Genomic DNA, 27380 nt, shown 5'->3' on the forward strand with positions numbered 1-27380 from the left:
TGGAGAAATTGGCACACAGCTTTCAGGAACTTGTTAAAATGTCAGTACTACCCAAAGCAATCTACAGGTTTGATGAAATCCATATTAAAATTCCAATGATAATTTTGCAGAATAGAAAAACCCATCCTAAAATTCATATGTAATCTCAAGAGACCCTAAATAGCCAAAACAATCTTTAAAAAGAGGAACAAAACCAGAGATTCACATTTTCCTGATTTCAAAACTTACTACAAAGCTACAGTCATCAAAACAGTATGGTAATGCCCTGGCCAGACATCTTGGTTAGGGAGCATTGGCCCAAAGTGCTGAGGTGGCCAGTTTGATCCCCAGTCAGGGCACATACAGGAACAGATTGATGTTCCTGTCTCTCTCTCTCTCTCTCTACCTACCTGTCTGGCTAAAATCAATAAATTAAAAAAACAAACAAACCAACAAAAAACAACAACAGTGTGGTATTGGTATAAAGATAGACATAAACCTATGGTATAAAATAGAGAGCTCAGAAATAAACCCATATATATATACAGTCAAATGAGTTTTGACAAGGGTGCCAAACCATTCAACGGAGAAAGGATAGTCTTTTCTTTTCTTTCTTTTTTTTTTTGAAAGGATAGTCTTTTCAACAAATGTTTCTGGGAAACATCGATGTGTTGTTCCACTCATTCATGCCATCTTAGTTGATTCTTTTTTGTGTTCTGACCAGAGATCAAACCCACAACCTTGGCATATGGGGACCACACTCTAACCAACTGAGCTACCCAGCCCAGGCCAAGGTTCCTTCTTCACTCCCACCTTTTCATCCTTTTTCTCCTATACCATGTTTCTGTGAGCGAGCTGCAGTAACAAATCCCATTTTTCTTATACCAACTGTAATGAGAGCCTCATTGCTTATAGCACAAGGGTTTTAAGAGCCCTGTGTCAGGAAATGGGGACAGAGACCAGCGTGTGTGTGTGTGTGTGTGTGTGTGTGTGTGTGTTTCTATTATCTTACACCATATTTGTCATCAGATTGGCAAAGATTACACAGTGTGATGATGCAAAGTATTGGCCAGGTGTGGGTCAGATGAAATTCATGCTCTGCTGACAGGAGTATATTTTGTTGCCCCACAATGGGATCAACACTCCCCACAAAATATGGTTCTGATGTAGAGACTGATGAGGCCACTCCCACCAAGAGACTATGAAGAGGTGGTTACTCACATGATGAGGCTTTCGGTGGGGAGTGGGGCACATCTGAAATGGCTTGAACGAGCAAAGAGGGGCTTTCGCTGTGGTTGGGGGTGAGGCTGGACTGAGGGCCCCCTCCACACTGCCAGGGCTTTCCTGGTTTCAGTTTCCCTCTAGAGCCAGGAAGAGCGTGTCAGGACCTTTCTGTCAGCCTGCCCAGCTGTGAAGCATGAGGGGAAGAAGGAGGCGTAGGACTTTAAGTCTGTCAGTAGTCAAAATCAAAGATGGAGTCAGACTCTTTATTATAGAGTGTAAATGAATACCTATACTCTGGAAACCAGTTTGGCAATATTTAATGAAGCTGAAGAGCATAACCTCTGTGGTAAATAAAAGATGGTTGCAAATTCTTTGCTACTCCTTCCATTAAGAGGTGAAATCTACTCTTTTCTCCTTAACCCCTGATTGGGCTCAGTGACTTGCTTGACCAGTGGAATGTCATGGAAGTGATAGTTCTGGGACCTCAAGGTTGCATCTTAAGGAGCCTTGCACCTTCTGCCCAGGCCTCTTGGTACCTCCCTTTGGGGAAAGTGAACTGCCATGTAAGGAGCGTGGGATAGTCAGACTGTGAGGAAATCCATGCAGGCCACAGACAGAGACTGCGTGGGGGGAAAAATGTTGTCCATGATGCAGCCACCCAGCCCTGGTGCCAGACATGAGAGAGAAGGAGCCATCAGATGATTCTACCCCTGGCCACCATTACCTATAACTGAATGAGGTCCCAACAGCAATACCCCCAGCAGAACCAGCCAGCAATCAGAATTGTGAGAGAGAAAACCATATTGTTGTTTTAAGCCTCTAAGTTGCAGGATGGTTATTACACAGCAAGAGATCATGGGAATACCTCTCCCCACTGACCCCACTTCTAGATGGATGGTAGCATAAAATGCCTAGCACTGTGCCCATGGAGATCTGTGTACAGGATGTGCATTAGAATGTTGTTTGTTGCATTGGAAAAGTGCCAACATACTAAATGTTCGTTAATAAGAGACTGGAGAAATAAAGTAAGACAAAAACTGTATGGATGAAATACCATACAGTTATTAGGAATAAACAAAATTTAAACACCTCATCCTGGATAAATCTCAGAGACCTTTTGGAACTCAGCTGCCTGGATTCTTTAAAAAAACAAAAAAGTCAGTATTCTGAAAGACACATAAGAAGGCACAGGATTATTAAGAGACTCAAGAAAAATGACAGCTAAATGCACTATGTGATTCTTGATGGGATGCTGGATCAAAAAATCATTTTAAAAGGGCATTACCGGCCTGGCCTGTGGTGGCACAGTGGATAAAGCATTGACCTGGAATGCTGAGGTTGCCGGTTCAAAACCCTGGGCCTGCCTGGTCAAGGCACATATGGGAGTTGATGCTTCCTGCTCCTCCCCCCTTCTCTCTCTCTCTCTCTCTTCTCTAAAATGAATAAATAAAAATTAAAAAGGCATTACCATAATAAATATTAATAAAAGATTATTGTATCTACAGTATCTTATCAATTTACCACATGTGGTAATGGTATGGGTTTATCACATGTGATAGTGGTATGGGCTTATGTAGGAGGATATCTGTGTCCTTGATACCGAGTAAGAAACTGAAGTAGCCAATAGTTCAGTAAAATGTGTGCTGGTGTGTGAAGTATAAGAGACAGAGAAAGCAAATGTGGCAAAACAATCACAACTGTGAGCCTACACTGAGGCTATTCGTTATGTTATCCCTGCAACTTTCCTTTAGGTTTGAAATTTTTCAGCCCTGACTGGTAGCTCAGTGGTAGAGCGTCGGCCTGGCGTGCAGGAGTCCTGGGTTCGATTCCTGGCCAGGGCACACAGGAGAAGCGCCCATCTGCTTCTCCACCCCTCCCCCTCTCCTTCCTCTCTGTCTCTCTCTTCCCCTCCCGCAGCCAAGGCTCCATTGGAGCAAAGATGGCCCGGGCGCTGAGGATGGCTCTATGGCCTCTGCCTCAGGTGCTAGAATGGCTCTGGTTGCAGCAGAGCATCGCCCCCTGGTGGGCATGCCGGGTGGATCCCAGTTGGGCGCATGCGGGAGTCTGACTGCCTCCTCGTTTCCAACTTCAGAAAAATACAAAAAATAATAATAATAATTTTTTTTAAAAAAGAAAAAAAAAAGAAAAATTTCAAACTTATTGATTCCACTGATACATACAAAGAGGAATCTCAGAAGCTTTATGCTGAGTTTATCAAAGAAACCGGGCACAAAAGATCACATGGTATATATATATATGACTCCATTTAGAGAGCATTCTGGAATAAACAAAGGGATAGTGACAGCAGATCAGAGGTTGCCAAGACTAGAGATGGGGACAGCTTCTCTGTAGAGGGCTGTAGGGAATGTTCGTGGTGACGAAAGTGTTCTGTCTCTTTGAGGAAGACACAGTTGCAGCTGCGGCAAAGCTTTGTTCCACCCACTCTTGTTCCTGACTCACTGCTGTTCCTCTCTCAAAGGAACAAGTGGGTCAGGAAGCTACACCGCAGCCATAGCTCTTAAAGATACTGGAAACACACCCATTGAACCAGAAGTGATGATTCACCGAATAACCAGAGGTGGCAATTCATTGAATTAGAATTACTCTAGCCGCAGCGTATAATCTTTGGAGGTGTGTGCTGACTTAATCAAAGCCACAAAGGAAAAGAATCTCAAAGTGAAAAGACCATTTTGAATGTCTACCAAGACTCCGGGAATCATTACAAGAAGAACTGCCTGTGGGGAGGGTTCTAAGATTTGGGATCATTTTCAGATGAGGATCCACAAGTAATTCACTGAGTTACACAGTCCTTCTGAGATGGTTAAGCAGATCACTTGCATCAGGATTAAGCCAGGAGGCCAGACTAAAGCCACCATTGCAGATGTTTAAATCAACCTTTTAAATAAGGTGACTATCACCTTATTAAGTTGTTTTTAAAAAGAAGTGTTTTATATTATGATTGTGGTGGCAGTTACATTACTGCGTATACTTCTCAAAAACTCATGAAATGAAACCCTTAAAATTGACGAACTCTACTTACATAAAATTATTCCTTGTAGTGGGTTGAATTGTATCTCCAAAAAAATGATAAGCCCAAGTCCTCATCTCTAGTCCCCGAGAATGTGATGATATATATATATATTTTTTTCCTGAAGCTGGAAAGCGGGAGGCAGTCAGACAGACTCCCGCATGCGCCCGACCAGATCCACCCAGTACGCCCACCAGGGGGTGATGCTCTGCCCATCCAGGGCATCTCTCTGTCTCGACCAGAGCCACTCTAGCGCCTGGGGCAGAGGCCAAGGAGCCATCCCCAGCGCCCGGGCCATCTTTTGCTCCAATGGAGCCTCGGCTGCGGGAGGGCAAGAGAGAGACAGAGAGGAAGGAGAGGGGGAGGGGTGGAGAAGCAGATGGGCGCCTCTCCTGTGTGCCCTGGCCGGGAATCGAACCCGGGACTTCTGTATGCCAGGCCGACGCTCTACCACTGAGCCAACCGGCCAGAGCCAATGTGATGATATTTTAAAATAGGGTCTTTGCAGACACCAGTAAAAAGTCTCAAGACATCATCCTGGATTTAGGACGGGCCCTAAATCTAATGACTGGTGTCTTTATAAGAGAAAGTAGAGAGCAATATGAGACCCAGGGACACAGAGAAGACCCAGAGGGGAAGGCCTTATGAAAATGGAGGCGGAGCCCTGGCCGGTTGGCTCAGCGGTAGAGCGTCGGCCTAGCGTGCGGAGGACCCGGGTTCGATTCCCGGCCAGGGCACATAGGGGAAGCGCCCATTTGCTTCTCCACCCCTCCACCGTGCTTTCCTCTCTGTCTCTCTCTTCCCCTCCTGCAGCCAAGGCTCCATTGGAGCAAAGATGGCCCGGGCGCTGGGGATGGCTCCTTGGCCTCTGCCTCAGGCGCTAGAGTGGTTCTGGTCGCAACATGGCGATGCCCAGGATGGGTAGAGCGTCGCCCCCTGGTGGGCAGAGCATCGCCCCTGGTGGGCGTGCCGGGTGGATCCTGGTCGGGCGCATGCGGGAGTCTGTCTGACTGTCTCTCCCCGTTTCCAGCTTCAGAAAAATGGAAAAAAAAAAAAAAAAGAAAAAAAAAAAGAAAATGGAGGCGGAGAGCCCTGGCCGGTTGGCTCAGTGGTAGAGCGTTGGCCTGGTGTGCAGGAGTTCCAGGTTCTATTCCCAGCCAGGGCACACAGGAGAAGCACCCATTTGCTTCTCCACCCCTCCCCCTTTTCTTCCTCTCTGTCTCTCTCTTCCCCTCCCGCAGGCCAAGGCTCCATTGGAGCAAAGTTGGCTCGGGTGTTGAGGATGGCTCTGTGGCCTCTGCCTCAGGCACTAGAATGGCTCTGGTTGCAACAGAGCGACGCCCCAGAGGGGCAGAACATCACCCCCTGGTGGGCGTGCCGGGTGGATCCTGGTCTGGCGCATGCAGGAGTCTGTCTGACTGCCTCCCCAATTCCAACTTCAGAAAAATAAAAAAAAAAAAAAAAAAAAAAAGAGAGAGAGAGAGAGAGAGAATGTATTTGAAGAAGCAAATTCCAGAATGGAAAAGGAGAAGTAATATTAAAAAAAAAAATTAATAAAAAAGAAAGAAAGAAAGAAAGAAAGAAAATGGAGGCGGAGATTGGAGTGAGGTGTCTACAAGCCGAGGAATGTCAAGGATTACTGGCAGCACCAGAAACTGGGAGAGGCATAGACTAGATTTCACCCTAGGAGCACTCTTTAATTTTGCCCACATCTTAATATTAGACTTCTGGCCTCCAGAATTACGAGACAACTCATTTTTGTTGTTTAGTAATTTGTTATAGCAGCTCTAGAAAACAAATACCTACCTCAATATAGCTGAATTTTTTTCAGTTGAGAACATCAGATTAAATGGACAAAGCAAGCTGCAGAGCAATGCATTCAGCGTGAAATAACTTATATAAAGGTTTGAATGCTCCGGACAATGCTGTCTGTGGTTCACAGACTTCGTAGGTCATAAAAGCTTGGCGGCACCTCAGTCTGGAACTGTGACATTCCCATTGGGTCCCCTCGATGGTGGGGACAGGGTGGGCAAAGGGGTATTCTGCTGGCCTCCGGATGCCCCACATAGACTGCCCAAGGCATTATGAGGTCCCAGAAGGCTTCCCCAGGGAGGAGACCACAGCTGAAGCTTGGGACAGTAGAGGCCCGGCAGGGGCTGGGGAGGGAGAGAGAGCATTCTAGGCTGAGCATGGGCCTGGAGGCTTCAGGAAGCCAGTCTTTTTGGCTGCTGGCTGGAGAGGTTGTGACAGCCTCCCTTAACTGGACATACCCCAGCCTCCTAGGGCTTCTCTGGGACCATCAGGCCTTCCTAGCCATCTTCCTCCTGGGATTGGCAGGGAGGTTGAGAGCCAGATTCAAATGTCGGAAGAGTGACTGGGGCTGGGAGCCAGGCAAGGGTCGACCTCGCAGGCACAGGTCAGTCACTTCACCTCCCTGGGCCGGCTCGCTGTCGGAAGGGTATGACCTCAGCAGATTGTCATGAGGGTGAAACACATTGTAACAGGTGTGGTGAGTCACATCTTGTGGCAGGCTAAGGATCACAAGCATGGCCTAAGTACTTATACTTCACCTTCCATTTAATCCTCACAACCCTATGAGGTGGGAGGTGTCACTCCCATTTTACAGATGGGTAAACTGAGGGCCACGGAGGTTAACCAGCTGAACCACACAGGCGTGCACAGCTGATAAATGGCCAAAACGGGATCTGAGCTACGTGATGTAGTGCCCACAAGCCAAGTTGCTTTGCTATACTACTTTATTGGTTCATTTCTGATGTATGGGTTGACACCCATCCCCGCTCCTGGGTGGACTGTGAACCTCTTGGAAGTCAGGCCTCGACTACTTCATCTCCAGGTGAGCCCAGCGCCCTGCCTGGTAGGAGGAGGACTCTGGGAAGGAATACTGAGTATGGGTGAGTGTGGGTGGGGCCCAGGGTGACCCTGACATTTGGAGGGGTCATGTGGCAGCACCAAGGGGAGATCGGGGTATCTCCAGCCCTACAAAGTCCGCCAGACTATTCCCACAGGTGCCATAAGAGAACATGGTGGCCCTGCTAGGCAATGTAGCCCTCAGATCCTTTTACAAAGGAATTGGTCTCTCTACTCATTTTTTTAGAGAGAGAGAGAAAGGGAGGGAGAGAGAAAGAGAAATACAGAGACAGAAACAAACAGAGACAGATAGACAGGCAAGGAGAGAGGTGAGAAGAATCAACTCATAGTTGTGTCACTTTAGTAGCTCATTCATTGCTTCTCATATGTGCCCTGATCGGGGGGCTCTAGCTGAGCTAGTGACCCCTTGCTCAAGCCAGAGACCTTTGGGCTCAAGCCAGTGACCTTGGGCTTCAAGCCAGCAACCATGGGGTCATGTCTATGATCCCACACGCAAGCTGGCAACCCTGCATTCAAGCTGGTGAGCCCGCATTCAAGCCCACAACCTCGGGATTTTGAACCTGGGACCTCAGTGTCCCAGGTCGACACTCTATCCACTGTGCCAACACCGGTCAGGCAGACTCCTCTATTCTTTAGTGAAGGAAAACCTGGCCCAGCCTTAGGACCTACAGGTCCCTAAAACACCCCTCCAAGGAGTCCTTGCACCTATTTTCCCACAAATCAGTAGTGCCCGCTCCCATCTCCCTCCTATTTTTCTAGGATCCAGCCAAATAGGTCCTTATGCCCCATAACTCAGGCATCCTGACCCCTAGCCAGAAGGGTCGAGGATCCACTGCTACTGGCTGGCAAGGCTGGTGATGCACATCTCCACCCATCTTCACCTTCAATGACGTCGTGTTGGTAGCTTGAAATCATCTGTGGAGGGACCACAGAAACTGGCAAATGCAGCAAATCCAGGCTTTTTCATCCCCCAGGCAGCCTACTGTTAAATAGTTACCAGCACAGCACTGCTCTCAGCCCTCCATTTGTACCTGCTCACCAGGCCGGGAGTCCCTGTCACAGGGACCCAGGGAGCCCTGGCATTCCGAGGAGAACTGTGACAAGCCAGAGGCCACGGGTGGGCTTCGCTGCATTGGGCTGGACCTGGGATCCTCTAGTTTCCACTCCAAGGCCTCTGTCCCTGACTGGAGCACAGTGCCCAGCTCTGCACAGCCTAGGAACTGAGAGCCCCAAGGTGGGAGCCACACAGGCAAGTCACTTCAGCTGTCCTCCCCTGCAGCACAGGACTCAGTATCAGAGTACACAACCTAAGGTCACGCTTCTGAGGTCACAGCTCAGCTCTGTCCATATGACCTCAAGCAAGTTAGACACTACCCCACCCCCCACCCCCAAGCCTCAGCATCCTCAACTGTAAGATGGGGATAATAGCAGTTCCTGTTTCATTAGAATGTCATAAAAGTAAACTAGTTGTCTTTATAAAAGAGTTGATTTAGCAGAGTTCTTAATAGATGTTAGATTTGTTGTCACTATCACTGTTAATATTTTCCTATCCCAAACCACATGATATATCACCACCTCACACCTGTTAGAATGGCTGCTGTCAGTAAATCAACAAACAACAAGGGCTGGTGAGTATGGAGAGAAAAGGGCACCCTCGTGTACTGTTGGTGGGATTGCAAATTGGTGGAAAACAGTAAATTATATGGAAAACAGTATGGAGGTTCCTCAAGAAATTAAAAATGGAACTACCATATGACCCATGATTCCTCTTCTGGGTATTTATCCAAAGAAATCCAAAACACTGTTTGTTTGTTTTTTGTTTATTTATTTATTTCAGAGACAGAGAGAGAGTCAGAGAGAGGGATAGATAGGGGCAGACAGACAGGAACAGAGAGAGATGAGAAGCATCAATCATTAGTTTTTCGTTGCGACACCTTAGTTGTTCATTGATTGCTTTCTCATATGTGCCTTGACCACGGGCCTTCAGCAGATGGAGTAACCCCTTGCTCAAGCCAGCGACCTTGGGTTCAAGCTGGTGAGCTTTGCTCATGCTGGCAACCTCAGGGTCTTGAACCTGGGTCCTCCGCATCCCAATCCGACACTCTATCCACTGCGCTACCGCCTGGTCAGGCCAAAACACTGTTTTGAAAAGACATATGCAGGCTGACCTGTGGTGGCCCAGTGGATGTAGCACTGGCCTGGAACACTGAGGTTGCTGGTTTGAGGCCCTGGGCTTGCCTGGTCAACGCACATATGGGAGTTAATGCTTTCTGCTCCTCCCCCCTCCCACCTCTTCTCGCTAAAATGAATAAATGAAATCTTTAAAGGAAAAGATATATGCACCCTTACATTCATTGCAGCATTATTTACAACAGCCAAGATATGGAAGCAAACTAAATGCCCACCGATAGACAAAACGATAAGGAAGAGACGGTACAGATATATAGCAGAATATTCGACTATAAAAAATAAAATTTTGCCATTGCAATGACATGGATGGACCTAGAGGCTATTATGCTAAGTAAAATAAGCCAGTCAGAGAAAGACAACTACCATGTGATTTCACTAAAAACAAAAGAAATGAACAAACAGAAAAGAAACACACTCATAGATACAGACAATAAACTGATGGTTGCCGGATGGGGGGTGGGGGTGGGAGATGGGTGAAAAGGTGAAAGGGATTAAGTACGAATTGCTAGTTATAGAAGTAGTCATGGGAGTGAAGTGCAGCATAGGAAACATAGTCAATATTGTAACTACTATGAATGGCACCAGGTGGGTACTAGAATGATTGGGGTGAACACTTTGTAAGTTATATGAATGTCTAATCACAATGTTGCACACCTAAAACTAATATAACAGTGCATGTCAACAGTAATTGAAAAACAAAGAGCCCTGCTGGATAGCCTATTGGTTGGAGCGTTGTCCAGAAGCGCAGGTTGCTTGTTCCATCCCAGGTGGGGGCACATACAGGAACAGCTCAATGTTCTTCTCTCTCTCCCCTTTCCTCTCTCATGGAAATAAATTTTTTTCAATTTATTTATTTATATATTTATTTTAATTAAAAAAATTTTTATATGAAAGGAAGGGAGATAGTGAGACAGACTCCCATGTGTGTCCCTACTGGATCCACCTGCCAACCTCCATCTGAGGCCAATGCTCAAATCAACTGAGCTATTTTTAGCACCTGAGGTTAACGCTATCCTCAGTGACCATCAGATTCGCAAATCGTCTCTTCCTTATCGTTTTGTCTATCGGTGGGCATTTAGTTTGCTTCCATATCTTGGCTGTTGTAAATAATGCTGCAATGAATGTAAGGGTGCATATATCTTTTCCTTTAAAGATTTTATTTATTCATTTTAGCAAGAAGAGGCGGGGGGGAGGAGCAGGAAGCATCAACTCCCATACGTGCCTTGACCAGGCAAGCCCAGGGCCTCGAACCAGCCACCTCAGTGTTCCAGGCCAGTGCTCCAGCCACTGGCTGCGGAGAGAGGAAGAGGGAGAAGGAGAGACAGGAATGAGGGAGAGGGAGAGAAGCAGATGGTTGGTTCTCCTGACTGGGAATCAAACCTGGGACATCCATACACTGGGCCGAGGCTCTATCCACTGAGCCAACCAGCCAGGGCCTTAAAAATTTTTAAATAAAGAAAAATATATAAACAAATTAAAAATAAAGTTCTGCCCTGGCTGAATAGCTCGGTTGGTTAGAGCATCGTCCTGAAGAGCAGAGGTTGCTGGTTCAATTCTCGGTCAGGGCACATAGATGTTCCTGTCTCTCTCTCACTCTCTCCCTTTCTCTTTCTAAAATCAATAAAGTAAACATTAAAAATAATAATAATAAAGTTCTATCCTATAGGGCAGTTGTGAGGGGAAAGGAGCTGACATCGATTCTCAGCGCAGAGTCTGCACACAGTAGGTGCTCAATTAATGGGCCCTACTGTTTCTGACAGCAGCAAGATGGGTCAGTGCCTCCAACATGCGTTGAAGTGACTTTCCTTGGGCTCCGCCTGGCCATTCCGGTCACCAGGGGGCGCCCGAGCCCCGCCCACGGCACCGCCCCCTCACCTGTGGACAGTTCACCTGGTGCCGCCTCCCGAAGAAGGGATCGGGACTGCAGGGATCTCGGCAGGAGCCTGGCATCGTCCGGTGAGAGCCTAGGGGGCGCTGAGAACAGGGGCCCTACAATTTCGGGCAGGACAGAGCCAGGGCGAGATGGTGCGGTTGGCCGGGGTAATGGAGGCACCAGGCCGGACTCCTGGGACCGGGAAGCATAGGACACGGACAGGAAGGAAGGCGGTGGTTGGGCTTCGGCAGGCCCCGTAGCCTGGGGTTTCGAGGGACTGGGGGGCCTGACGCCTGGGTTGAGGTACTAAATGGCAGCGCGGTGAGGGGAGGAGGAAGGAGGGACGTCCTGGGGTCTGCAGAACTGGTTCAGCCCACAGGGGCCCATCAAGAAAGTGGGGTTCCTCCCTGGGTCCAGACTAAGGGCAGCTGGCTGGGACTGCTGAGACATCTGGGTCCTGCTGGTAGGGCTGGGCTCGGATACCTGGTGAGGGAGGAAGGGGAGGAACAGGTACGTGTTGGGAGAGGACCCGGACTGGAGGGCAAGAGTGTGCCAGGGAAGCCCCCTGGGTCTCCTTCCTCTGAAGGCCCTAGGGGAGTGCCACCAGGCTCCTGTCCCCAAGGGCGGGCCGGGGAGTAAACAGGAACCTGGAATGGCAGAGCAGCAGTAGCTGGCACAACCTGTTACCTCGCCCTGCCCAGGCCCTGGGAAACTAACTAGAGGGCTGGTGCCAACCCTCCAGGGGGGATGGCTGAGCGCCTGGGCACCTGAGTTCTGAGGGGTGAGGAACAAAACATCTGGGTCCTGAGAAACTAGGAGAACTGAGCCAGGATACCTGGGCATTATCTGAGTCCTGAGGAGACGGGGACTTGGGCTTCTGGAAGAGGAGGGGCTGGATTGCTAGGGACTAACGGGTCAGGAGAAAGGTCTGGGCTTGTTCCTGAGTCCTCAGTCCCTCACAACCTGGATTCTGGGAACCTTCCCAGCTGGAGAGGGGCTGGGAGCCAAAATCCAGCTGGATTCTAGAAAGAGAGAGGCAGGGACTGTCAGCAGGGTGGCCTGTGTCCCAGAGCACTGGGACAGGGGTCTCTGGGAGCAGAGAATGTCTACTAGAGGCAGAAGGCAGGGCTGCCCATTTCCTGCTTCTCCCTGCCTCAGTTTACCCTGAGGACATTAACAAAGCTGAGTATTTAATATACAGATCATTAACCCTTGGTGGCCCACAGAGGCCCTGGCTGCAGGACTGAGAGGGCAAGTGGGCAGGTGAAGGGCCAGGTCTTGGCTGGGGGGTGGGGGGTGTCAAACCCAGGCTGCAGAGTAGATATCCTCCAGCTGCCTGTCCCACAGACTTAACTGTCCCCACAGATGTTGCAGGCACCATGAGCTCCCCAGAAGGGCCAAGCTTCCGGTCGGGGCTGCTCTCAGGCGGCGCCTCCCCAAGCTGTGATGAGGGCTTCTTCCCCTTCATACTGGAGCGGCGGGACTCCTTCCTAGGAGGGGGCCCAGGGCCCCAGGAGCCTGAGGACCTGGCCCTGCAGCTGCAGCAGAAGGAGAAAGACTTGCTGTTGGCTGCAGAGCTCGGCAAGATGCTTCTGGAACGCAATGAGGAGCTGCAGCGGCAGCTGGAGATGCTGAGCACCCAGCACTCTGAGCGTGAGGAAGTGAGCTGGCAGCGGGGCTGGCAGGCAGGGGGCGGGGGTGGGCAGATGGAGGACAGGTGAGCAGGGGGCAGAAGGCCAGGCAGGGGGATGCTACTGAAATAATTCAGGGCTGGGCCCAGACACCCCTGGCAATGTTGTTTGGTGGTTAAGAACATGGGCTCTGAGGACAAGACCTGGATTTAAAAAAAATTTAATTCAGAGCCCTGTCTGGCTGTGTGACCCTGGGCATGTTGCTGGCCCCCTCTGAATCCTGGGTCCACCTTCTCAGCAATATAGTGCAACCCCAGCCAACGGTTACTGGGCACCCTCTCCCCGCCTACCTCTAGGCACAGTGCTAAGCTCTTCTCATGCATCATCTCAGTCAATTCTCACTCGGCCTTTGAGGTAGGAACATTCTTCCCTCTGCCCTGGTTCTGTTGTCAGCCACACTGTTACCTGGGGGTCATGTCTGGCCCCTAAACCCCCTGGACACCACTGACTCCTGGATCCATGTCAGTGTCCCCAACCACTGCCCCGAGTCCAACCTGGGAGGCTTACTGCCCTGCACCTCTCCAACAGGCCATCTAATGGGCATCTCAACATAACTGGCACTCTCATTATGATCCACCCACCCACTGTCTCCATGCCAGCTTTCCACCTCGGGACTAAACCCCGAGCATCTCCCTGACCTCTTCTCCCACACCTGCAAGCCCTACTGATGCTATGCTTCTTCTAAACTATGTAGATCCTGAGGCTACCCACTTACCTTTTCTGCAGCCTCCAAGCTGCTCACAGCCTCTGTCATCTCTGCCGCAGATGCTGCAGCCGCCTCCTCACTGGGCCCCAGCTTCTACTCTTGCTCCCCGAGGCCCATTGTCTATAGGGCAGCCAGAGGGATCTTAAAAAATGACAAACCAGATCATTTCCATCCTTGCTCAGAACCTCCCAATGGCTTTTCATCATATTTAGAATGAAATTGAAACTCCCTACCAGGCCCGTGGGCAGCCTCCCTGACCTCAGCTCAGCTTAGATTACCACCTCTCCTACTGGGGGCCTCTTTACAGTTCCTTGAGTAACCCAAGTTTGTTCCCTCAGGGCCTTTGCACTTACTGTTCCTTGCGTTTTGCCCTCTTTCTTCTTGCCCTGAGGGAACCAACTCAGGCATTAATTTCCTCCTGTGGGAGCCTCTATCCCACCCTGTTCTTCATCACTTTCCAGCATTTCTTTACAGTCCTTACTATTTCTCCAAAACTACCTAGTTTAATAAGCATATGTCCATTTGCCTAACACCTCTGGAATCTAAGCTGTTAAAGGCAGGGAACATGGCTGTCTCATTTACTTTACTGCTGACAGCCAGACCCCAGAACAGGAGGAGCTCAGGAAATATTAGATGGATGGACAGATGGATGGATGGACGGACGGATGGATGGGACATGGCAATATTAAAGGACTTGCCTGATGACAGAACAGCAGCAGAGCTAGAGACCAGATAGGACAAGTGGACCCCAACCCTGTGGACTTAATCCTAGAGCCATGATGCCCCCACAGTATTTAGCTAAGAGCTTGGCTGCCTGGGTTGGGATCCCTGTTCCACTAATTCACTGTGTCCTTGGGCAAGGCATTCCACCTCTTGAGCCAAATGAGGACATTAATGATGCGAACTCTAGTAGATGAAATGAAGTAGTACAGGTAAAGCACTGGCACAGGATCTGGCAGGAGTGCTGCTAATAACTGTAGAACTATGGTACCACCTTCCAGCCTTGAGAATCTGAAGGCAGTGGGGGTCAGGGGCTGGCCCTTCGACTTGCTTGCTTCCCCAAGCTGGGCATCTGGGTGTGCCAGGCTTGTCCTCCCACTAGTTGGACAGGTTTTGGGGAGGCAGACAGAGGCATGGGGCCCATGCAGGGCTGGCCAGGGTTAATTAGAGGGAGGTGGCCTGGAGGAGCTGGCAGAGAGAGGCTGAGCAGAGGCTGGGCAGAAACAGAACCTCCAGAGCCCCTAGCTGTGTGAGGCCATGGGTCGGGGCTCAAATTCTGCCCGACTCAGGCGCCAGAAACGGCGCCTTCGACCTCGGGTTCAGAAGCCCAGGCAGCAGCCAGAGGTAAGTGGGCATCAGCGAGCCCCACCCCATCACAAAGAGTCAGCCCCTCCTGTTAGGCCTGGAAACTTCTCTCTGCTGTGCCCCCTGCTCTCCTTTCCTCTGAGTCCCTGCATTTTGCTCTCTCTGTCTGCTTCCTCCCTGTCTCTTGCTTTCATGCCTGTCTCAGATTCCCTCAAACTCTCTTTAGGGCTCTCTCTCTCCGTCTGGCTCTCTCTGTGTCTGCTCCAGTCTCATCTCCCCCTCTCTGTCTCTGACCCTCTGTCCCGGCCCCAACAGTGGCTGCAGCAGGAGAACCATGAGCTCCGCCGGGGCCTGGCAGCACGGGGAGCAGAGTGGGAGGCCAGGGCTGTGGAGCTGGAGGGGGACGTGGAGGCCCTGCGGGCCCAGCTGGGGGAACAGCGCTCAGAGCAGCAGGACAGCGGCAGAGAGCGTGCACGGGCCCTCAGCGAACTCAGCGAGCAGAACCTACGGCTCAGCCAGCAGCTGGCCCAGGTGAGACAGCCTTGACCCAACCAGATTCTTGGGTCCCAGTTTGGGGGGTGGGTGCCAGGGGCTTAGTGTTGAGGTTTAGGACAACTGAGGACTCCATTGCCCCCCCACCCCGCTTCCCCTAGGCTTCCCAGACGGAACAGGAGCTTCAGAGGGAACTGGACGGCCTTCGGGGGCAGTGCCAGGCCCAGGCCCTCGTCAGGGCAGAGCTGAGGACACAGATGGAGAGTCTGCAGGGGGAGGTGAGTGCTGGTGAGGGTGGGGGGTCTGCTGGACCGGGAAGGCTGGCCTGGGGGCTATCTGGAGCTGGCCTGGCACCTCCCATCCAGCTCTGAGGCCTTTCCCCAGAACCAGATGCTGCAGAGTCGCCGGCAGGACCTGGAGGCCCAAACCCGAGACCTGCGGGAGGAGGTGGAGAAATGCCAGGGCAGGCTACAAGCAACTCATGAGGAGCTGCTGCTATTGAGGCGCGAGAAGCAGGAGCACAGTTTGGAGGTGACCAGTGGGGTTGGGCTGGCTGTGTGGGAGCACCAAGCGGGAGCCGTGGCCACTGCCTCAGGTCCTCCTGGGAGATGAAGCCAGAGCTGGGTCACTAGGAGCCCCAGCAGCTGGGCCACAAGAGCATAGGCATTAGCCCAAAGGCCAGTGGGAGCCTTGGAAGTGGATTAAGCAAGGGTGGTACACTCTTAGAATCCATCAGAACCGAGCAGCTGGGAGGTCAGGAAGAGGCTGAGGCTAGAACTCAGGCCAGTAATGATGGAGACCTGACCAGGTCTGATGGAGAGGAGGGAATGAAGAGGCAGTACTTTGAAGTCAAATTTCTGGGGTTCTTATCCCAACATTTCTTCTCACATCGTGGTGCACCAGCCTCAGCTTCCCCTTCTGTGAAGTGGGATGGTAATGGAGCTTTGGTGAGGGTGTGAAGCACAAAGCACAGCGCTGGCTTAGAAGGAAGGCTCAATAAATGCTGGAAGACAGCAATTAGTACGAGTTATAAGGCTGATTGGTCTGGGACGCAGAAGGTCTCTCAGAGAAATTACCTGGTGAGGTGCGGCTGGAGGGAGGGTGATGGAGGACTTTAAAGTGGGGGCGCCAATCCACACCCTGCTTTATAGGCGAGGAAATTGGTGTGGGCTAAGGGGAAGTGCGTGGCCCAAGGTCCTCAGAGATCCGCGGTGGGATGGGGGTGGAGAAAGCAAGCATCCGTAGCTGAGGTGCATAGACGCGAGGTCTGCCTGGCTCTCAGCGGTGCGCTGGCGCCCCCTGTAGGCTAGTCTCAGACTGCCGGCGGCGGGAGCACCTGGCTGACCGCGCATGTTTGTCTGTCCGCCCATGCTTTTTATGTCTATTCGTGAATGCACAGCTGGAATGCGCGCGTTCCGAGGCCAGGGAGGCACTGATCACGCTGCGGAGGCTGCAGCGGCGTGTCTCAGAGCTAGAGGAAGAGTCGCGCCTCCAGGACGCTGACACCTCGGTGGCCTCCCTGAAGTCAGAACTTGCCCATAGCCTTGACAGCAAACAGGACCAGAAGGCAGATGGACTCAGAGACACCCAGGTGAGCTTGCGGCCCACCAGCTATCGAGGACTGCACACTCCACCCCGCTCCCTTTTCCCACAAGGTTCAACACTACACTGACCAATTCCTTTGGTGAACAGACCATTCTGTCCCAGGAGACCCAAGAGACATCCAGTCACCAGGCTTTGCCCCAGGAGGAGAACTTGGAGCCTCCCAAGAAGAGGGCATCCCTGAGCCCAACAGAGACACTGGAGGAGAAGGAGATGGAAGTGGCCCGGCTGCAGGATGAGGTGGGGGGTGGGGGGATGAACGGACATAGTGATCCATGCAGAGCCCCTCTCAATATCGGTTTCCCTTTTCCATCTATAACTTCGAGCCTTTTCCCACGAATCCCCCTCTACTGGGATCATTCTTCTTCTCAACAAACTTGCAGTTATGCTTCAATAGCCAGCCTTTGTGCCACCTCCTCCAGGAAGACTTCCTGGACTTCATTCCCCAATTAGTCTCACTTCCCAATGCTTCTCCATGCTTCACCCTTCCTGTAGGCTTATACCACCCAACTAGTCTCATACCAGCATGGGGGTGGGGACTAAGAAAATTTATCTTAGCATAGGGCCACCAGCTTCTTGGGATGTTCATGGAGCAGGTAAGGAAAGGGTGTTCAGAGAGCTGAAGCCCAGACTGTCAGGAAGAGCAAGGGCTTGGAGACCCAGAGGCCTACTTGCGTCTCTGCCCTTTCCCCTGCCCACAGGTCGAACTGCAGCGAGCAGAGCTACAGTCCCTGCGGGAGGAGCTGCAAAGACAGAAGGAGCTGCGGGAGCAGGACCCCGAGGAGGCCCTAAGAGACGCCCTCTCGGACAGAGAGGAAGCTGTGAACAAGTGAGCCTTCCTCTGCCACCATCCACTACCTTCCCAGCGACGCTAAAGGCCCTAGGCACTCTGGTGGTTCTAGGCCTCATTGGTGCTACGGGTTATAATTATCCCACTCCAACCCAGGAGCCCTCTGACCTCCTCGGTTTGGGTGTTAAAGGTTCCACTCCCGCCGTGCCCCGCTTCCCTGCTCGCTGAGGCCCCAGCACCCTTTAACCAGCTCTCTGCGCCCGTGGCTTGCAGGGCCCTGGAACTGTCCCTGGAGCTCAGCCGCGTCTCTCTGGAGCGTGACTCCCTCTCCCGGGAGCTGCTTCGCACCATCCGCCAGAAGGTGGCGCTGACGCAAGAGCTGGAGGCCTGGCAGGTGAAGAGCCGGGCCCGAGGGGCAGGGCCGGAGGGGCGGGGCCTTGCTCTGACCAGCCCCTCCCACCCTGCTGACCTGTTCACAGGACGACATGCAAGTGGTGATTGGACAGCAGCTGCGCTCCCAATGCCAGAAGGAGCTAAGCGCGTCTGGATCCACTCCGCCTCGCCCCGCGCCCAGGTTCTCGCTCCGCAGGAGTCCTGGGCCTACCGGAGGATTCTTCAGCAACCTCTTCCGAAGGACCTGAGGGCTCTTTCTTCTGGCCAAGGAAGCGACAGGGCCCCGATTGTCTTCCAAACGGGCTGGTACCCTCCCAGCCCCGGGATGCTGGGCAGGGGCTCATTGGGAGCAGACTGTTGCTTTGGGAGTCAGAGGGCCCAGGCTGGGGGTGGGGGGAGGCAGATGAGGCAGAGCTAACTGTTTTGATCCTATATAGGTCTTTTCTAAGTACTAGGGCACTAGGCCCTCTGTCCCTGGCATATTCCCAGGAAATGGTGGGTATAGTTATTTATGTACCAAAATGAGACAAAGTAATATATAAATCAATACACCGACTTAGTCTCCATTCTTGAAAAGAAAGCACATGGAAGAAAGTCAAATTTTATTTGTAAAAAGAAAAAAAAAAAAGAAAAACCTAGAAAGGAGAGGTAGGGGATTTGCCAGAGGTCAGAAGGACAGGGAGAAGGCACGATAGCCCAGATTGGTGAACACATCTACCCGGCAGCTGTTGCCTGCGGCTGTCAGCACCTGGAGAAAAGAGGGCGGTGACTGACCTGCCCACACCCCTGCCCTCCCAGCACCCCCACAGCTCCTTGCAGGACCCACCTTGCACTCAGGGGCTGCTGGCTGCTGGTTGAGGCTGAGACTGAGCAGCCCTGGGGAGGAGCCAGGCACCTGGGCCTTAAGCTCCCCACTCAGCTGCCACTGGTTGACACAGGGGCCCTGGCCAGCTGACAGAATCTGAGGAGGGGATTTAGGGGTCAGAACTGGAGATGGGAACTGGGCAGGGGTAGCAAAATCAAGACAGTGGTCCTCACCAGGTCCTGGTAGAAAGTGACATGCTTCTGTGGTGCCCACATGGGGAAGACGGTGGTGGGTGTGGAGGATCGGAGGTGCCAAAGGGTGAGCGCTGGGCCCCCTCCACAGACCTAGGCAGAAAGGTAGAGATGCCCAGCCACAGTAAGCCATGAGCCCTCAGCTGGTAGGGCCCAGAGCTAACACCCCATGCTGCACTTCGCTTGGCTCACCATCCAGTCTGAGTCAGTTGCCAAACATCCAATCCAACGCCCATTGTGGGGCCTTGAGCACTCCTGGGAGGGAGGAGAAGAGAAGGTGAACATGGAGGAGATGCCCAGGGAGAAGGGAGGACAGGGTGGAGGGCACGCCCTCACCTCATGCTTGTAGACCTCGATTGTCTGAACCTCCTTAGCCATGCGAAGGTCTGTGGGGGAAGAACCATGAGATGCACTCTGCTCACCCCAGCCTCCCTCACCACCATCCTTCTCTCCAACCAGACACTCCCTTACCCCAAAGCCGCACAGCCCCATCCTCGCCTCCTGACAGCACCTCGGTGTTCCGCTCCCGCAGTGCCAGGCAGTGGATGTAGTCTGTGTGGCCCCGGAGGGCCCGCTGCAGGAAGAGGGGCAGTGTCAGAATGAGATCCAAGAAGAATGCCTCCCCCAGCCATCCAGCTCCAGGGCCCTCTCACCGTGAAGGTCCCCGTCTCTAGGTCCATCGTATGCAACTGGCAATCTCCCCCCGCCAAGATGAGGGAATTTTCCTGTAGAGAAAGGCGGGGTGGGGTAAAATGTCAAATCAGGACAGGGAATGGGGAAAAGATTAGTTCGGGCCAAAAACAGGGAAGGGTAGAGCCCTAGTCACAAAGGGTCAGACCTTGGGCACGAGAAGCAAAGCATTGATCTCAGGCACTTCCAGGCTGGTCCTAGGGAAGGGAAAGCAGGGTCAGCTCTGGTGAGGCTTGCACCCTCACGTGCCCTCTTCCCACATGGCCCTGGCTTACCTGTATGGGGGTTGACGACGCCATACCTCCTTACAGCCCTTCATGGAAGGAACACTGGGTGACCTCAAAGGCTCTCTCTGGGGCTAGGTGCCCCAGACCTCCCCCTACTCCACACTCCTTACCTTCTTGAGGATCTCTGCCCACAGCCAGGCCTTCACTTCGCCATCTCCAGCACTAAACAGATGTCGATCAGTGGAGACCATGCTGTAGACGGGCCCATCGTGGGCTAAATGGAAATGCAGAACCTGAGTGACCCTGCCCCGCTCTCCTTCTCCACTCTGGGGTCCCCTAAGCCAAACTCAATGTCTGCACCCACCTTGGAAGGTCACCACGGGCTTCTTACTTTCCTCTTTGGCCTCAGAGCTCAAAGCAGCAGACAAGCTGAAGGGAATGGGGTAAGAGTGTCTGAGTCGGAAGCAAGAGGCATCAGTCCTGGGAAGGCCAAATGCCAGAGCCAATGGGTACTGGGGAACAGAGGCAAGGGTACCTGAAGATGGCTATCTGTCCGTAATTATTGCCAGATGCCAGGAACTTCCCACAGGGTGAGACACTCTGGGAGAAAATGGTCATGTGCAGCCGCTGCAGGGCCTGTAACACTTCCATCTGTAGGGAGAAGGTGGATGAAGGCTGTCAGGGAACTCCCATCCACAGACTCCTTCCTGGTTCCTCTGCTGCCATGTGGCCATTGCCCATATTTCTTAGACCTCCTTTGAGGCCCACCAAGCAGACACCTGCCCATAAAGTCCCAGGGGTGGCTCCAAGAAGAGGATGAGGAAGGGGAGAGTTGATGCAGGGTGCCCAGCAGGACCCTGAGTAAGCACTCAGCCTCTCCTCCAAGTTTCCTTATACCTATATGTTAAATGGAGCTCACAGGAGATTCTGTCACGATTTTATGAGCTACTGTATATAAAGATCTTTGCATAAGGCTGCCTCATTGAAAGGGCATAAAAAAAAATGGCTCTAACCTAACTGGTGGTGTTACAGTGGATAGAGCGTGGACCTGGGACATTAAGGTCCCAGGTTTGAAATACCGAGGTCGCCAGCTTGAGCACTGGCTCCTCCAGCTTGAGTGTAGGCTCCCCGGCTTGAGCGTGGATCAGGCATGATCCCATATTCACTGGCTTGAGCCCAAGGTCACCAGCTTGAGCAAGAAGTCACTAGCTCACTAGAGCTCCCCCAAGGCATGTATGCGAAGCAAGCAATGAACAACTAAAGTGACGCAACTGCAGGTTGATGCTTCTCATCTCTTTTCCTCCCCACCTGTCTCTTAAAAAAAAAAAAAAGTGGTTCTATTATCGTAATAAAGAAAAACCTACAACCTTCTAATCTCTAACCCCTGACTTTCGTTATAGGCCCATGAAGTATTTCTGGGTTACTCTTTCGCCAGGGATCAAGGTTTGAGTCCTACCAAGAACAAAACGGGGTTCAGGGAAGGACTACAAACCCCAGAACGCACCGCGCACCAAGCCCGCCTCACCTGACCCAAAGGAACCGAATGCGGCACAGCTCGCTCCATCTCGAGAACTATAAATCCCAGAGTGCTCCGCGCGCTACGCAATCTCACGAATCCGGACGTGCGCCCCAGCGGTTCACCTTCGCGGCGTCCCAACGGTCTAGTACTGCCGCCAGCTTAGCCAGAAGGCTGTCGCCACGTACGACTAAACTCCCAGGAGCCGAGATGAACGCCGCGACGTTCCCCCGACACTAAGTGGCGCCCACCGCAGCTCGCCGGACCCCCTCCCCCACCTCGCCGAGCAGAACCGTCTTTCAGCGGCGTACGCCTTTCTTCCGCGCCTGCGCGGAATCTCGCCGCTGCGAGCGCCTTAAGCCACACCTCTCGAGTGTGGCCACGCCTCCGGAGCCCCGCCTCTGTCGCCCGGATCCCACCCCTCTGCTCGCAGTACCCCGGACCCCCAATGATTTTTCAGCAGTCCCTGGAGCGAGACCCCCCGAGTCGGGCTCAGCACGACCCTAGGGCTGCCTTGGGGGCGCCTCGAGGCCTAGAACCAAGGTATGTATGGGGGGCTCTGGATGGGCCTAGCCGAAGGGCGCTGGAGCTTTGAGTGAGAGCTCAGTGCTTGTCTGCAGGATGACACACAGTGGGGCGAATCAGCGGGGCTTGGGCATGAGCTGAGACATATTTGGAGACTTTCAATGCAGGCTGCTGGATGATCCGGGAGTGCGGGGGTGACTTAATTGAGAGATGGGCTGAGGGGGGGGGGGCGGTTCCTGGCTGACGCTCCAGGCTCAGGCTGGCAGATCTTGGGGATGAGGCCGAGAGAATTGGGTGCCCCTAGCTCTCTTTTTTTCTCAGCTTCCCTCTTCGAGGAGCTGTGCCCATAAGCACCAAGCGGCGCCTTAAAGAAGGAGCAGTGAGTTTAGGGACAGAGAGGGACTCCCAACAAGACCTCTCTCACCTCAGGTCTCCATCAGCCTGTCTCCCCTCTGAGTATCCCAACTTGCCTGCCTCTTGGTCTCTCTCCAGGGAGCCCCTCTGCAATCAGTTCCTGTCCGAGGAGAATATGGCCACTCACTTCTCTCGACTCAGCCTGCACAATGACCACCCCTACTGCAGCCCTCCCCTGGCTTTCTCCCAAGCTCTGCCCCCACTCAGGTAGGCAGTATCCACTGTCCACTGACTTGGCCTTCTGGAGATCACACCCTGTCCTGGGAGCCAAACTCCAGGCCCTGTCTCATCCTGCTATTTTTAACTTCAAGCCAACCTCTGTTGTTTCTTCTCTTGGCTCCTTAGAAGGTAGAGGCAGCCCAGGAGCCCCTGGGGACCTGAACCTGGTGGGAGGTGGCTCTGCCAGGCCAGGCTCAGCCCTGTGTCCTGTGTGTCATTTTCTCTTCTAGGAGCCCTTGCTCTGAGCTGCTTCTCTGGCGCTATCCTGGAAACCTTATTCCAGAGGCCCTCCGGCTGCTGAGGCTGGGGGACACCCATCACCCTGCAACCCCAGCTGGGGAAATAATGGAGCTCTGAATGCTGGCAGGCAGTGCACCTGCCCACCCTCCTTTCCTCCCCCAAACAAGGAAGATCAACACTTCCCATGAAGGGACCAGCTGACCTGCTTTCCCTCTAAACCAAGCCTTTGGGCACCAGGACCTTCCCCCAGCAGAGGAGGGCACTGAGCCTGGGGTGGGAGGGACAGCAGCATGGAAAGGAAGGCACCCCCCCCCCCAACTCCCCAGGAAAAGTGAATAAAGATTGCTGTGCTGATGATGGCTTCAGTCTGGAACCTGGGGCCTTTGGGAAGAGAGGGGAGAGCTGGAGCACTAGATGCTGGGGTTTCTCCTCAAGATCTTCCCTGGAAAACGGTCAGGGCCTGGCCAGGTCCTGGCAGGCAGGGCTCAGGCATTGAGAATGTGTGAGTCAGAGCCTCACCCCCGCCCCCGCGGCTGACTCACTCCTCCCTCCAGCTCTGGGAAGTCAGGCTAGGGAATCATGACACTCTCCAATCCATTTAAAGTTAAAGATTCTTTTATTAATAAATTCTCCCGCCCCTCCAAACTTTCTCCCCAAAATAAATATATCCCCCCTTTGAGGGTTGGGGGACAGTGTCTCAGGGCCAGCCCCCCTAGAGGGCCAGCCCCCTAGTGTTAGGAACAGATCCCTAACCCCCTAGGCTAAGACCCCCTTGCTGGAATTTCAGCACATTCAAGTGGGTGGGGCCTGCTGTTCTGTCTGTCCCTCACTTCGGCCTGACACCCAGGCCATAGGGGTAGGGGACCCTTGTGCAAATGTTTCAGTTCCTAGTGGCAGCTATCTGGGGTGAGCCAACCTGGGTCTCTGTTCTGGAGCCAGAGACAGGGAGGGCAGCCAGATACCTTGGAAGGCTCCTCTGAAGCTGGGATCCAGGTCTCAGAGAAGTGATTCACCTGCCCCCCATCCCTGCACAGCCCCAGGGGTTGGAACAGCTTGGCTTGGGCTGTGTCTGAGAGGCAAGGGCTGGCTCCAGAATGAATGAATGAATGAAGAATAGGCACCGCCTCCTGCTGATCAAGGATGCTCACTGTCACTGGATCAGTGCCACACCAGGACAGCCCTCCCCGCCGGTTTCCTCGATGGGGGCTACAAGATAAGAAGAGGGGTTGTCAAAAGCTGGGGAGATGGTGAGGAGTAATGGGGAATGGGCAGATAGGCAGGCCAGGGTACACTTACTGGTAAACTTCTCTCTCCTACGGCACCGTCTCCACACCAAGAAGCCAGAAAGCAGCCCCAAAACCAGGGCCAGGCTCAGGGTGCCCCCCAAGATAGGCCACAGCAGCCCGAAGGTGGCTGAAGGGGCCCCAGCACCTGGGGTTGAAATTCGAAGTCAGAACTCGCCCCTGTCCGGTTCAGCCCACCCCCTAGTTCTGAGCCTAAAGTCTTTCTCCTACTGGGATTGGAACCCGGAGCCCTTTCCCCACTCCTTAACCCCATGTTAATTCTCCAGATCTGAAGCCACCTGCTCCCTCTCTAATTCAGCAACTCTTTCTGTCTGGGGTCCGCTCAGGTCTGGCCCCGCCCCCCACTCACAGCCCAGGCAGAAGTCGCTGTGCGGTCGCGCTGGACACGACGCGCAGTCCATGCACTTGTCGAGGTCCGCGCTCCAGGAGCTGCCGCGCGAGCAGGGAGTGGTGCCTGGGGAAGGGGCCGCGGGTCAGAGGCTGGGGGCGGGGTGCGGCTATTCTGGGGGCTGAGGTCAGGGTCGGCCGGCTCGTATAACGTGAGTCACCGGCGCCCGCATTCCTCACAGGTGACCGCACGGCCCGACCGGGACAAGGCAGCGCGTAGGGGAGGGGGGCGTAGAACTGGAGGCTTGGAGTGGGGGTGGGGGGACAGGTCCCCACAGCACGACCCCCCCCCCCCGCCGCCGGCGGGTGACTCATTCCTGGGCACTGGGCCCGACCCTGGTCCCTCCCCCTCGCATAGCTGGGCACTGAAGTCACCGGATGGAAGGGGCACCCCACGATATGGGGGGCACAGACCCCCGTACCTCTCGACAACCCCCCCAGACTCTTCGGTCATTGGGGCTAGGTAGAACCGGTATTGACCAGCTGGGGGCATGCCCCCTCACCGGACAAGACATCCACCTTCAAACTTTCTCCGCTTCCAAATCCGAGTTGGACAGGCGGGAAACTGAACCCGGACTAAGGATGAAGCTCGGAGCGAGATGAGACCTCCCCTGGCCAGGGAGCGCGGTGTCTGGAAACTACCTGACCCCCGACCCCATGAACCCCCAGTTCTGCCCCCTACTCTAGGCACTCAAAGCCGGCTACCCGATCCCCGTCCGGGGGTTCCCCGACCCTCACGCCCTCCCGACCAGCCCCAGCCTGGCGCCGGGAGTACCTGACACTGGCTCCCCGGCCGCGGCGCACAGCAGAGCCAGCCCGAGCCCCAGTACAAGGAGCTGCAGCAGAGGGCGCAGCAGACTGAGAGCCATGGCGCGCGCGTCCCGCAGCCGCCGCAGTGTGAGACGGCCGCTGGTCGCTGGGACAGACAGCTTCAGCCTGGTCCCCGCCTCCGCCTTCCGGGGCGGACCCCTCGCCTCCGCCCGCCCAGCAGCCCGCCCCTGGATGCCCTGCCCCGGGCGGCCCGCTAAATTCAGTCTTTAGCTCGGCCAACACCATCCGCCTGCGCGAGCTGCCGGGACGTCGCTAGGACGCAGACTTGGCTGCACCTCGGTGCTCAGGTCCGCGAGATGTGTGTGGTGGTGGTGGTGGTGGTGAGGGATCAGACACGAAACCATCCATTGCACAGATAACCGCAGATTTCTTAAGAACCCCAGGGACATAATAACAACACAAAAATAATGAACCCTGGCGGGATAGCTCGGTTAGTTGGAGCATCGTCCCGATATGCAAAGGTTGCCAGTTCGATCCCCCCTCAGGGCACCTACAGAAATAGATCGATGTTCCTGTTTCTCTTTCTCCTTTCCTCTCTCTCTAAGGTCAATCAACAATTTTTTTTTTTTTAAAGAAATCTTCTCTAAAACATAATGATAATGTATTATTTAAGTTCTACCTTAGGCCTGACCAGGCGGTGGCGCAGTGGATAGAGCGTCGGACTGGGATGTGGCAGACTCAGGTTCGAGACCCCCAAGCTCGCCAGCTTGAGTGCAGGCTCATCTGGCTTGAGCAAAAAAAGCTCACCAGCTTGGACCCAAAGTCTCTGGCTCCAGCAAGGGGTTACTCCTTCTGCTGAAGGCCCGCGGTGTCCCAACGAAAAACTGATGATTGATGCTTCTCATCTCTCTGTTCCTGTCTGTCCCTATCTATCCCTCTCTCTGACTTTCTCTGTCTCTGTAAAAACAAAACAAACAAAAAAGTTCTACCTTAGGACATAGTTACCTAGTAAAATGTGGGCTTGTTGTCTCCATTTTGCAGAGTATGAAACTGATAAGCCCTGGCCGGTTGGCTCAGTATAGATAGAGCGTCCATCCAACGTGTGCAACATAAGTCCGGGGTTCGATTCTGGAACGCACAGGAGAGGCAACCATTTGATTCTCCTCCCCTGCCCCCCCCTCTCTCTTCCTGTCTCTCAGCCATGGCTCAATTGATTCGAATGCATCTGCTGGGGCGCCGAGAATGGCTCCCTGAAGCCTCCATCTCAGGCGTTAGAAATAGCTCAGTTGCGAGCATTGGCCCAGATGGTCAGAGCATCCACCCTAGACGGGAATTGCCTGGTGGATCCCCGTCACAGCGCATGCGGGAGTCTGTTCTATCTTCTTTCCTCTCACTGAAAAGAAAAAAAAGAAAAGAAAAAAGAAAAACTAAGGAAGCGCTGAAAAGTGGCGCTCCGACGTCAGCCGCTGATGTCTCCACACCTGGGCCAGATGTGAGCGCAGTAGTCCCAGTCTCGAGCGCCGCGGAGTGACTAGATTGAGATTCGCGTCCCTAGCGGTCTAGACTGGGGTCTCAGCCCCTCCCCGGGGCGGTGGTCCAGTGACGTCACTGCCTCTTTAAGACCCCACCTCCATCCTGTCCTCACACTCGCGGCTCTTACCAATCTCCGCAGACTTGCTCTCAGGTGAGACTGGGGACAGTAAGCGTGTTGGGGAGGAGGAGGTGGATGCGTCGAGGAACAGGGTACAGGGCGCAGGCAGCGTGGAGAACCTGGACTAATCTTCTGGCAGCGGCCACCTGGGCCGGTGAGTCCCCGGAGCGGGGCAGATCGGGTCCTTAGGCTGCTCGAAAAAGGTTAAAACGCCCCTC

The 27380-nt window shown here is 53.4% G+C and overlaps 4 protein-coding genes and 1 pseudogene across 7 annotated transcripts; 3 read left to right on the top strand and 2 right to left on the bottom strand.

Annotated features, from left to right (window-relative positions):
• The first annotated feature begins 2766 nt into the window (after positions 1-2766).
• Positions 2767-4092, top strand: LOC136404339 (small ribosomal subunit protein uS10-like; annotated as a pseudogene).
• A 7114-nt stretch (positions 4093-11206) lies between these two features.
• Positions 11207-18711, top strand: BICDL2 (BICD family like cargo adaptor 2). Of its 3 annotated transcripts, none has more exons than XM_066382773.1 (10): positions 11207-11266; positions 12549-12844; positions 15201-15416; positions 15539-15655; positions 15762-15908; positions 16777-16968; positions 17070-17219; positions 17681-17808; positions 18043-18163; positions 18249-18711. In XM_066382773.1, exons 2-10 carry the CDS (start codon positions 12563-12565, stop codon positions 18408-18410), a joined length of 1515 nt encoding a protein of 504 aa, XP_066238870.1. In that variant the 5' UTR covers positions 11207-11266; positions 12549-12562; the 3' UTR covers positions 18411-18711. The 3 variants fall into 3 exon arrangements, with proteins under 3 accessions (XP_066238870.1, XP_066238871.1, XP_066238873.1); XM_066382774.1 differs by having other exon boundaries at positions 17085-17219; XM_066382776.1 differs by lacking the exons at positions 11207-11266; positions 12549-12844 and adding an exon at positions 14141-14924.
• A 17-nt stretch (positions 18712-18728) lies between these two features.
• THOC6 (THO complex subunit 6) lies at positions 18729-21793 on the bottom strand. Of its 2 annotated transcripts, XM_066382778.1 has the most exons (13): positions 21661-21793; positions 20671-20786; positions 20500-20564; positions 20306-20409; positions 20184-20221; positions 20057-20105; positions 19872-19943; positions 19690-19792; positions 19555-19604; positions 19411-19473; positions 19201-19311; positions 18989-19123; positions 18729-18910 (listed from the first exon to the last, which is right to left on the bottom strand). In XM_066382778.1, the coding sequence occupies exons 1-13, from the start codon at positions 21697-21699 to the stop codon at positions 18830-18832; spliced, it is 1026 nt and encodes a 341-aa protein (XP_066238875.1). In that variant the 5' UTR covers positions 21700-21793; the 3' UTR covers positions 18729-18829. The 2 variants fall into 2 exon arrangements, with proteins under 2 accessions (XP_066238875.1, XP_066238874.1); XM_066382777.1 differs by having other exon boundaries at positions 18729-19123.
• HCFC1R1 (host cell factor C1 regulator 1) lies at positions 21740-23403 on the top strand. The gene is made up of 3 exons (XM_066382779.1): positions 21740-22194; positions 22669-22797; positions 23040-23403. Exons 1-3 carry the CDS (start codon positions 22100-22102, stop codon positions 23164-23166), a joined length of 351 nt encoding a protein of 116 aa, XP_066238876.1. The 5' UTR covers positions 21740-22099; the 3' UTR covers positions 23167-23403.
• A 243-nt stretch (positions 23404-23646) lies between these two features.
• On the bottom strand, positions 23647-25669 carry TNFRSF12A (TNF receptor superfamily member 12A). The gene is made up of 4 exons (XM_066379990.1): positions 25516-25669; positions 24703-24807; positions 24346-24480; positions 23647-24255 (listed from the first exon to the last, which is right to left on the bottom strand). Exons 1-4 carry the CDS (start codon positions 25607-25609, stop codon positions 24200-24202), a joined length of 390 nt encoding a protein of 129 aa, XP_066236087.1. The 5' UTR covers positions 25610-25669; the 3' UTR covers positions 23647-24199.
• Positions 25670-27380: the final 1711 nt, after the last annotated feature.

This window comes from Saccopteryx leptura, chromosome 4 (genome assembly GCF_036850995.1).
Source record: "Saccopteryx leptura isolate mSacLep1 chromosome 4, mSacLep1_pri_phased_curated, whole genome shotgun sequence".
NCBI lineage: Eukaryota > Metazoa > Chordata > Mammalia > Chiroptera > Emballonuridae > Saccopteryx > Saccopteryx leptura.

What these genes read in the sequence shown, in the direction of transcription:
- TNFRSF12A (XM_066379990.1), bottom strand. Translation starts at nt 25,609, where the DNA reads ATGGCTCTCAGTCTGCTGCGCCCTCTGCTGCAGCTCCTTGTACTGGGG. An exon ending in CAGCGACTTCTGCCTGGGCT is followed by an intron (nt 24,481 to 24,702) that starts GTGAGTGGGGGG and finishes TTTCAACCCCAG; the next exon opens with GTGCTGGGGCCCCTTCAGCC. An exon ending in TAGGAGAGAGAAGTTTACCA is followed by an intron (nt 24,256 to 24,345) that starts GTAAGTGTACCC and finishes CTTATCTTGTAG; the next exon opens with CCCCCATCGAGGAAACCGGC.
- HCFC1R1 (XM_066382779.1), top strand. Translation starts at nt 22,100, where the DNA reads ATGATTTTTCAGCAGTCCCTGGAGCGAGACCCCCCGAGTCGGGCTCAG. An exon ending in CCTCGAGGCCTAGAACCAAG is followed by an intron (nt 22,195 to 22,668) that starts GTATGTATGGGG and finishes GTCTCTCTCCAG; the next exon opens with GGAGCCCCTCTGCAATCAGT. An exon ending in CAAGCTCTGCCCCCACTCAG is followed by an intron (nt 22,798 to 23,039) that starts GTAGGCAGTATC and finishes TTTCTCTTCTAG; the next exon opens with GAGCCCTTGCTCTGAGCTGC.
- THOC6 (XM_066382777.1), bottom strand. Translation starts at nt 21,699, where the DNA reads ATGGAGCGAGCTGTGCCGCATTCGGTTCCTTTGGGTCAG. An exon ending in TCGAGGTCTACAAGCATGAG is followed by an intron (nt 19,474 to 19,554) that starts GTGAGGGCGTGC and finishes CCTCCCTCCCAG; the next exon opens with GAGTGCTCAAGGCCCCACAA. An exon ending in CAACTGACTCAGACTGGATG is followed by an intron (nt 19,312 to 19,410) that starts GTGAGCCAAGCG and finishes CTTTCTGCCTAG; the next exon opens with GTCTGTGGAGGGGGCCCAGC.
- BICDL2 (XM_066382773.1), top strand. Translation starts at nt 12,563, where the DNA reads ATGAGCTCCCCAGAAGGGCCAAGCTTCCGGTCGGGGCTGCTCTCAGGC. An exon ending in ATGGACTCAGAGACACCCAG is followed by an intron (nt 16,969 to 17,069) that starts GTGAGCTTGCGG and finishes TTTGGTGAACAG; the next exon opens with ACCATTCTGTCCCAGGAGAC. An exon ending in AAGAGCTGGAGGCCTGGCAG is followed by an intron (nt 18,164 to 18,248) that starts GTGAAGAGCCGG and finishes ACCTGTTCACAG; the next exon opens with GACGACATGCAAGTGGTGAT.